This window comes from Mus pahari, chromosome 4 (genome assembly GCF_900095145.1).
Source record: "Mus pahari chromosome 4, PAHARI_EIJ_v1.1, whole genome shotgun sequence".
Lineage (NCBI taxonomy): Eukaryota > Metazoa > Chordata > Mammalia > Rodentia > Muridae > Mus > Mus pahari.
Window position 1 is genome coordinate 118,763,394 of NC_034593.1, and position 10,434 is coordinate 118,773,827.

A 10,434-nucleotide genomic window follows, 5' to 3' on the forward strand; every position below is an offset into this window, starting at 1 on the left:
GAGATTTACAGAATCAAGTTATTAGTAACTATTTACGAATTTTAAGCGCACATCTTTATCAAGTTAAGTACTAAATAGAGCTCTTGAATGGAGTCCAATCCTGTATAATCAGTGGTAACAGACCATGTGATAGTGGGGTGGGCCAGTGCTCAGCACCCAGCTCCAGGGAAAAGGGCTGTGTAGCATGCCATTCTCCGCACACTGCAGTTCAGGGTTACAGAGACGCACAACTGTTTTCACAAGCCAAGATGAGGTAGCGGTGATGCCAATAATTATAAAATAATGATCACTACCACCAAGTAATGCACCCTAGAGAAAAACCAACGCTCAGACCTAAGTAGCATCATGACCTACAGACTGACTTCCATGGAAACTACAGTTATGCCTGGAGGTAGCCAGTTTCAGGCCAATCATCAGGCTAAAAATGGTATGCCATTAATACTCGGCTGCTGAAACCTGATTTGCTTAAACATATGGAGATTTTTCTGCTTTTATGGGTAAAAGAGTCACTTAAACCTTCTGATGAAATTTATAAGCAATTCAATGGAAGGAGAAATCCTAGACTTTAAAAAGAAAACCACTGAGTACATTCATATGGGCTTTTAGGGGGCCTGTCAAGACTACTTTGTCACACACAGAACTGGATTCAATAAAAACCTGACTTCCCACCCCCACCCCTGCCAAATTGAAACAGCAGTTACAAAATCCACTTGGGTGACTTGGGATATAGAGTTAGTACTATATTCACACCACAATATCATAAGTATGGTACTTCAGGCCGGAAAAAACAGACTCGCAAGTATTCACAGGTTTTCTAGTCACAGAAAGCTGGTACTAGCTTGACTTCCCAAAAGAAAGAAAATATTTAAATTATGGTCATACCAAGATATTAACAGGCATTTCAGAAAAGTTCTATCAGGAGTTCTATGAGGGAAATAAAAATAAAAATACATGCTTTCAATTTTGTCATTATCTTTTTTGCCTTACAAACAAAATGGAAGGGAAAAATATCCACTAATATTCTAAGTAGTGAATTAAGGTGTTTTCTATACTTTCCAAATTGTTGACAAAGACATTTAAGAAAAGTATAAATACCTTTAACTTAGAACAGGTTAAATGAATAGCTTGTAAAATATATCATGTTAATACAGTAGCTTTCTCAAAGCTCAGCTACCCCCCCCCCTTTTAAAATTTGGCTGAAATTTGACAGGATTCAAGAGGTTGTTACTGCTCTTTCAGAGGACCCAAGTTTGATACCCAGTACCCAACACTATGCTTCTGAGGGTACCTAAACACACAGGTACATACTACCAACATATCATTAAAAATAAAATACATAAAAAGGGAAAAAAGTTTGTGTTCAGTCAAGTTGCCCAACCTAACATTAATAGTAGGCCTGGACTAACCGAGAGCTGGCAAGGCGAGGCTTGCCCTTCCAGTGTGGGTTTCAAGCTTTTAAAAAACTAGCCTGTAGATTTACAAACAAGTAATCAATTCTAAGTTTAAAACTGAACACACCATAGTCCATCTCACTAGCCTGTCATGGAAGAGGTTAACTGAAGAACCCAAGGCTATTCCCATTTTAGTTTCTTGTATAAACCTTCTTAGGTCACAGATCATTACTAAGTATTGTCCAGTTCTCCAGTTCCAGGAGTGTGGAGTTCTGGCTACACTGGCTGGCCAGCGGGCCTTTATTACACACCCTCCCAATCAACACCTGGAACCAGAGACACCATCTTGCCAGGCTTTAAAGGTGTTCAGGATTCTACTCAGGCCATGCTTTTATTCTGAGCCACCTTTCAAACTCTGAGAATGTTCTAATGTGACATTACCCATTTTCTGGGATCTCTAACCTTTCTACAAACTGCCTTCTTTGCCAAGCACCAGGGCACACATCTAGAATATTAGTACTGGGGAAGTTATAAAGGGGCTCTTCTACTCTAAGAACCCCAAGTTCAAGCTGAGCCATACAGTCAGAACATGTCTCAAACAAAACTCAGAACCATGTTTTGCTTTTTTAAAGACTGATGTCTGGTACTTGCTTGCACAGATGCAGTAGATTTCTGCCTTTTACCCTCTGTTACCATGAAAAAACCCCTCTGTAGACCCATCATATCGCCAGCTCAAGAGGTGATGGCTAAATGTGGAGCAACAGAAAAATACACTTGGAAATAAAAGTAGGTCTTGTATGGCTCTTGTACCATTATTAGTTCTCTTAGCCTTAAGGAGCTTCAGAAAATTTATTCAGTGAGCATCAGCCCAAATTTCAATGTCACAACCAGGAGAAAACGCAAGGAAAATCACAATCCGAGAAACATTCTGGGTTGTTGTAGGTGCTCTAAGTCCAAGAGGGTTTAAAAAGTTTAAGATTTCACTCAAAACAGCCTGAGGCTGGTTCCTGGTTTGACAGTATAAAGGAGATATAAGAAATGGTCTAAGTGTCCTTAAGAGTTGAACAGAAGGACCAGTCCTAATCAGAGGAACTACCCAAGGTTCTAGTATCCAGTGACTTCCAGCCACTATCTCCTTAAGAGAAAGGAACCAATTATAAATATAATTATAAATTAGTCCTAAAACAAATCACAGATAACGGAAGCGTAGACCAAGTCTTGATTTTTATTACTTAGAAAAGTTGCAGATCTATTTTGCTTTCTGACTCTGTGCTTGTGCCTTCAACACTTTCACAACGATTTTCTGCTCTTCAATAAGGAAAGCCCGCTTGATCCTAGAGAGAAACAAACCAGTTATTAATACAGGAAAGTTACCTTTGTAGGATGGAGCAAAGCAATCAAGGGCCTAGAAAAATGCACAAAAAAATTTCACAAAGCTTATGAAGTTACATGAACATTTGTGGAGGACTATTCTCCAATCCCAAGTAGTCTTGACTGCTTCATGATCAACTATAAAATAAGTGGGTTGTGCTGGCCAAGTTTTTTTGTCAACTAGGCACAAGCTAGAGGGAACATCAATGAGGAAATGTCTCCAGATTGGCCTGTAGGGAGTACCACACTGGCCGGTGAATGTGTGCTTCAGGAAGGCAGTCTGAGAAAGCCAAGGACAACAAGCCAGCAAGCAGCCTTCCCCATGGCCTCTGCTTCAGCTCCTGGCCTGACTCCCCTCAGTGAGGGGACTGGCGCCTCCAAGTGCAAAATAACATCCACCCCAGTCACCTGTGGTCAGTTATCACAGCAACAGAAACCTAACACACAATACCCAAGACAAGACCACCACTTAAGACAGTTTCTGACTAACATTATTTCTCGCATCAGGATCCAGGACATATTATCAGAATAATAATGTTTTAATCACTTTATGGTTTTCCATAAAACCTAGCTACCAGCTGTTAACTAGAACTTGTGTGTGTGTGTGTGTGTGTGTGTGTGTGTCAAAGAAAAGGACGCCATCTCTTCTTTTCTTTTTTGTTTTTTTTTAAGACAGGGTTTCTTTGTATAGCCCCGGCTGCTGGCTGTCCTGGAACTCAGTTTGTAGACCAGGCTGGCCTCAAACTCAGAAATCTGCCTGCCTCTGCCTCCCATCTTGTTAGGTCCAAATCTAGATTCTGTAGGGGATGAACCAAATATGCCAAGCAAATCCATGTAGCTCAAAATTCACCACCTTACCCAGCCCCTCACCTCCCATCCGTCCTGTGTCAGGTCAAACACCAGAGTCTGGAAATCCTTTCTGTTTGCATCATTCAGGTTTGGCCTCAAATTTCATGCAACTGCATGAAATTTCCCTGCTATACGTTATGAAGTTCAGATGGCCTGCATCAGAACATTTGCCCTGTGCCTGTATTAAGGTACTAGGCCTTCAATGAAAACCACCACAAACAGGGCAGGCAGATTGTTGTTGTCAAGAAACGAAAAACCCACTTGGTCAGAGCATTCTGTAAAACTACCAGACAAGCCAGAGTCCAGCCCCGGCTCTGAAGTCTCCCCCTCACCAACCCTCCCATTCTCCCCTCAGACACTGAGCACTGTATTAACTGTGAGTATGAAACAGGAAGTGCTGGTTTCTTCCCCCAAACAAACCCACCTACCCAGAAAGTCCACCCAGAAGTTCTAAAATGTTATCTCAGCAAATAAACCACAACCATCCTTGCACTCTTTCCATTATCCAAAAAATTTAAACCCCCCACCACCAAACCCTCTCTAGGCCATAGCATCAGGTAGCAAGGCAAGGGCAAATCCCACTTGCCGCCTAAAAAGCTTCTGTATATCCCAAACCTTCATCTTGTTAAGCCAGACCCTCAGCGTTTGCTTGCGATTTACCTGTTCCCACCATCTAAGGCTAAAGCCCTTCAGTCTTCTAGCTTTGCCCGTTACCTCCCCGGTCACCCGAACCAGCACTGTTCCTCCCCGGCTGCCTACTGTCAAACACGAACTCAGCATCTTTGTCCTGTCTGCTCTCTGTAAACCAGCGCTACTTTCAAGACACCCCCAAATTCTGACACAACAGGAACACGTTTTATAAGGGACCTCCTCTCCTAGGGGTCAAGGGGAGACTCCACCTGCTGACACGCCGTGCAAGAGACACAGCCTGCCTTGGTCCCTCACTCACCTGTCACGGACACACTTGGCACACATGGAACCACCATAGGCCCTGCTGACGTGCTTCTTTGTCTTAGACAATCTCATAAGGACTTTGGGTCTCACAGCACGAACCTGTGTTAACAAAGACCATGATTACCTTAAGATACTCAAGTAGAAAGACATTTCCTAGTAACTGGGAACTAGGTTACAAAGAGAAATCTACCACTCTACCCGGAAGCCATTCAGGTCATTTCTCACACTGGCTACTTTGGACCAGGGATAGTCCACCTACCGAGGGATTAAGGCTCTCAAAGGACACTCACCCCTCGCAGTCTGCCTGGGCACACGCCACATGCGGATTTAGGTGCTTTCCCAACCTTCTTGGTGTAGAGGTAAACAATCCTGTTGCCAGGGGTTCGAGACCTAGGAAGGGAGATTGTAAGTAGCTCAGTATATCACAGAGAGAGCAACGATAGCCATTTCAAACTTGCAAATACTTACAGCCTAGTCTTGTTAGAGGCTGTGTTGTAGGAAAGCCTACGACGGTATGTCAAACGCTGGACCATCCTGAGTGCCTAAAATTTAGAGAGAATAAAATCACTTTTCACCATAAAGGTCAAAGCATCAGCATTATGTCTTACACTCACATACACACTCATTCACACTGTGCTCTTACGAAGGCCCCGCTCTAAAGAATCCCACATTTAAACTAGAGAGGCCTATACCAGACACTTTCTCACTGGTAGACAAGTATGGAGCTTGGGTAGACTCCTGATCGCGGGCTTTGGTAACACTAAAGGATGACAAGTGGGACTCTTGGGTGAACCCCCACCAGTGCCATTTGCTGGCAATACTGGGCCAGCTCCTGGGCTCTAAGACAGAATTTTCCCCTAATTTATACAGCAACCACCAGTAGGATGAAGACACTGAACCACCCCACCCTTCACAGTGCCGGCAGCAGGTAAGGTATCATTACTATCTAGGTCTTGCCCCAAAGCAGCATCCTGGAGAAGTGAATCTGTTTACTAATGGGGCCGCGTTTCGTGCTGTTTAAAACCCTACTTCGTTCGTTCCTTAACAGACCCAGCTACTAAACGACCCTCCAGCCCGCGGCAGCGATGCTGCCTTTTGGAATCCGGACCTTCAACCTGCCGGAAAAGAGCGTCACACTCAGGCGGCTTCGTTTTAAAGTGGGCTGTTGACGTCTCAAGTCCTGGGACGAATGGCTGGAGTTGATCTAGAAGCGCTACGGGCTGACCTGTCTTCCACTTAACAGGCGCCCAAACGCCAAGCACCCAAAGGGACCCGGGCCAGCGGCAAGGGTCCTGAGCCGCCACTGTTTGATTCCTAGCCTCCTACCCAAGCCAGGCTCCGCCGCCGCCGGCGCCCCTGCCACCGCGTCCCGCTCGCTCACTCGCCACCATGGCAGACAGCACCAGGGGAGCAGCCGGAGGCCGCGGTCCCCTCGCAAAGCGCGTCACGACCACGACTTCAGCCTCTCGCTCGCCGTAGCCGGCGGCCGGGGGCGCGCGGAGCCCCCGCCACTCACCGCTTCGGAAGCCGGGCTTTGATCTCGGGCTTCCCGAAACTACCGAGCCGAGGCCCCGACTGGTACGCGCCTCTCCTCGTCCCTCACCACCGACCCCAGCGACAGCCCCGTCCCCAAGGGCGTCCCGCCCGCCTGACGCCTCGGATGGCTACGGATCGTAAACGGCAAAACACACAGAGCAGAAGAAGGCTACCATACCTCTAAGCACCGTCCCAGGAAGAGGAAAAGGAAGGGGCGGGCGGGTTCAGAGGTCAAGTGTGACGGCGCCGGACAGGAAGTACGTCAGGGGAAGCGGCGCGTCCGCGAGCGCGCCGCCATGTTGTACGGAAGCGGACGCGGGGGGGACCTGTGTGGGTGGCGCCGCGTCGGGCGGCGGATGTGTAGTGCGGCTTCCGTAGGTGGGCGCGTTCTCTCGCCACTTGTAACCACGTCACGTGAGAAATGAAGTGTCGGGTCCCTGGTGGGAGCCGAAGCGAGTGACAGGGGAGGCGTCCCCACTTCCCTAAGAGAAAACAAGGGCCGCGATGCCTTTAGCCTAGGGTAACTAGACCTGGTTTTCAATCTCTGTGGCATCCCGTAAGGTAACCCGGGCCCTTCTGCTTCTCCACCTCTTCTTCTGTTACTCAGCCCGAGCGCACACTTTACAGACTTTTAACCAAGCATTTGCTAAATACTAGCCATCTCACTCTGGGCAAGTCCGTGAGTCTCCAAAAGGAAGATTATTATTAAATACCCCGGCAGCGCTCTGATCAAAAGCTATCCCGAAGTTAAAGCGCTTAACCTCCAAGTCTTACAGAGAGCCAGGGCGCCCTAAATGGTGGTTAATTTATGATCACGGGCAAACGACTACTTGAGGCTTTGCCTGGGTGGTAAAGTTGTGTCTGCTGAGATGAAGATGAGGACCAGAGGGGGCCAGCGACCTCCAAATGTCTATGTGAACGTTTACACTGTGGGTCCTTGGTTTTCATCATGTTGTCAAAAGTAATGAACACCTTCCTTGGACTTGAAAGAAGAGCCCATTATCTCGGCCATGTTTGTCAAGAAACTAGGTGTCCTGTATGCGCCTGTGGTCTCTGTTCTTCCCACTGTGAAATCTCTCCAGTCTCTGTGGCAGGCATCTACACCACCATAAAGGCTGGTGTAGAGAGACAAACCTAATTTTGAATAAATGAATGAATACATTTCCTTATTCATTTTTAAATGAAGACATGCCAAGGCAAGATCATCAAATTAAGCTGGGCAGTGGTGGCACACGCCTTTAATCCCTGCACTTGGGAGGCAGAGGCAGGCAGATTTCTGAGTTCGAGGCCAGCCTGGTCTACAGAGTGAGTTCCAGGACAACCAGAGCTATACAGAGAAACTCTGTCTCGAAAAAAGAAAAAAAAAATTATCAAATTAATGACCTAAAAAAGAAAAAAATATTATCAAATTAATGACCTAAGTGTTTACACCCAGTCAATTCATGTTTTTATTGCATAACATGTAATGCCCTGATATAATCAGCTACCCGCTAACAAGCACACAGTTAATAAAGTGTTCCATTCCATGGAGCGCTACAGATTCTGACCAGCAATGGTGCAAAAGGAAAAAGGGTCAACACTGAAAATCCTCCAGTCTCTCTATCTCGATGCAGATAAACATAGCCGCACTTAGAAATCACATTAAAAAACTCTATCTGCAGCTCATTTAAAATAAGAGTCGCAGTTAGGAATGTTCCCTCTTCCCTTTCCTTAGTTAAATCCGCACCAACCCAGTCATTCATTTAAAAAATAGTGTTCACAAAAATGGATAGCCCATGATTTTATCTCACCAGAGGCAGGTAGATTGCTGTGAGTTCAAGGCTAGCTTGATCTATATACATCTGCTTAGTGGAATTCTATGTAGCAATAAGAATAAAAAATAATTGGGCAGTGGTGGCACACACCTTTTGGCAGATCCCTGTGAGTTCAAAACCAGCCTGGCCTTCAGAGCTTGTCCCAGGACAGTCAGGGCCACATACAGAGAACTGTCTCAAAAAACAAAACAAAAAATTAATTTTTAAAAATTTTTTAAAAAAGACTATGGATGAATGGTATTAAAATTAGGTAAGAGACAGCATATATATATATAAGAACATGGGAAGAGCGACCTTGAACGGTCAGAGGTCAGACTGTGTTATCTTTGGAGAAAGAAGGAGGAAGAGAAGGCAGAGGACATATCTGGAGTGATGATCGTAACGTCTTGACTTCTGGGTTAAGTTTGTGAATCTGTATGGAGCTATATACGTATCACTCATGGAAACATTTTAATGATTGCATCTAAAGGGTCTTCCAGGACAGGGCTGGAGAGCTGGCTCAGCAGTTAAGATCATTCACTGCTCTTCCAGAGCACTGGATTCAATTCCTAGCACACATGGTCGTTCACAATCACCCTTGACTCCCATTCCAGGGGATTGATGCCATCTTCAGACTGTTGTGGGAACTAAACACACAAACAGTACAGACATACACACATACCACATACCGAAACACATAAAATAAAATGAATCTAAAATGTTTTAAAGAATCTTTGTATAAATTACAAGTAGTTATAGAGGAATTTACCAAGACAACTGAAAGATAATATACAATAAATTACACTTCTCAATACCAGGAACAAAATAGAATTAATAATGTAAGGCAGTGGTTCTCAGTGACCCTTTCACAGGGGTTGCCTAAGACCATTGAAAATATCAGATATCTACATTATGATTCATAACAGTAGCAAAATTATAGTTATGAAGGAACAAAATGAGAAACTATATTAAAGTGTCTCTGCATTAGGAAAGTTGAAAACCACTAATGTAAAGGGTACCATTTGCAATAAATTTAGAGAATGTCAAATGCTTAGAAGCTGACTTAACAGAAGTTATTCAAATCTCTATAAAATCATCTTCAAAAATATTAAGGAGGACTTGAATACATGAAGGTAAATTACTATACTCAGGAAAACTTACACTATAAAACATCCATTCTTTCCTAATTGGTTTGTGAATTTTACATAAATGCAAAAAAAAAAAAGTTGGGTGTGGTGGTGCACACCTTTAATCCCTGCACTTGGGAGGCAGAGGCAGGTGGATTTCTGAGTTCGAGGCCAGCCTGGTCTACAGAGTGAGTTCCAGGACAGCCAGGGCTACACAGAGAAACCCTGCCTCGAAAAAAAAAAAAAAGCCAAAACAAAACAAAAAACCCACAAATGCAAAGTTCATATGAGCTGACTATAAAATGTAATCTAGAAAAGACAAGAATTTTCCTCTGTGGAAGAAAATATGGTCCATACATGCCATCTTCATGGTTAAGATTTATTAATTATAAAGAGTTAATAAAACGTGGAACTGATAAAGACAACATGACCAGTGGAACAAAATAGGAAGCCAGAGCACAGATCAGTATATGTATGTGGCTTTGAAGACAAAGCTTACATATTAGATTCACTTCAATAAAAAATGCAGTAATTAACATTGGAAACAGTTACACTTGTGGAAAAAAATTATGTCATGCTATATGGAAAGAGAGAAGTCTAAATGAATCTGTAAATAGGTTTTATTTTGTTTTGAAACAAGGTCTCTCTGTGTAGACCAAGCTCGCCTCAAATTCATACTCGTCTTCACCCAGCTTCCCAAATGCTGGAATTACAGGTGTGTGGCTCCATACTTGACTTCCATAAAGCATTATTGAAGATACAGGTCAAATACATGATTGCTGTTACACTATGAACAACAGCCAAGATAGAAACATGGCCTAAACTCTTCTCAACAGATGACTAGATGAAGAAAACGTGATTGGCACACACACACACACACACAAACACACACACACACACACACACCTACACGTATGTACACGATTGTATTCAGCTGTAATGAAGAATAAAATTATAGTATTTTCAGGGAAATAAATAGAACTGGAGATGATATTAAGCAGCATAAGCCAAAGTCAGAAAGACAAATATAAGTTTTCTCTCATGTGTGGACTATATGGTAAGAAAGTAGATGGAAACTAAAGGCAGGGGCCAAGAAAAGGTCAAAGGAGAAAAGAACATATTCCATGTTTGTTCTCATGTGCAGATCTAGATTTAGATGTGTGTGTATGTGCAGGTTATGAAAACATAAATGAGCATGAAGGGGGCCAACTGAGGTGGGAGAAAGAAGAGGGGCAGTAAGAATGACTAGCAAGGTACAATGACATATAAGAAACAGCATAGTAAAACCATTATTTTGTATGCTAACAGAAAACTTTAAAAAGAAGGTATAAACTGAATTACAACAATCAGCAGTTCTTTTTTGTCTCTTTCTTTCTTTCTTTCTTCTTCTTCTTTTTTTTTTTTTTTTTTTTT

At 43.6% G+C, this 10,434-nt stretch overlaps 1 protein-coding gene across 2 annotated transcripts; it reads right to left on the bottom strand.

Annotated features, from left to right (window-relative positions):
* Nucleotides 1-2,595: 2,595 nt before the first annotated feature.
* Nucleotides 2,596-6,354, bottom strand: Rpl34 (ribosomal protein L34). Of its 2 annotated transcripts, none has more exons than XM_021196418.2 (5): nucleotides 6,280-6,354; nucleotides 5,034-5,107; nucleotides 4,856-4,955; nucleotides 4,561-4,664; nucleotides 2,596-2,725 (listed from the first exon to the last, which is right to left on the bottom strand). In XM_021196418.2, the coding sequence occupies exons 2-5, from the start codon at nucleotides 5,096-5,098 to the stop codon at nucleotides 2,641-2,643; spliced, it is 354 nt and encodes a 117-aa protein (XP_021052077.1). In that variant the 5' UTR covers nucleotides 5,099-5,107; nucleotides 6,280-6,354; the 3' UTR covers nucleotides 2,596-2,640. The 2 variants fall into 2 exon arrangements, with proteins under 2 accessions (XP_021052077.1, XP_021052076.1); XM_021196417.2 differs by having other exon boundaries at nucleotides 6,082-6,299.
* Between the last annotated feature and the right edge of the window lie 4,080 nt (nucleotides 6,355-10,434).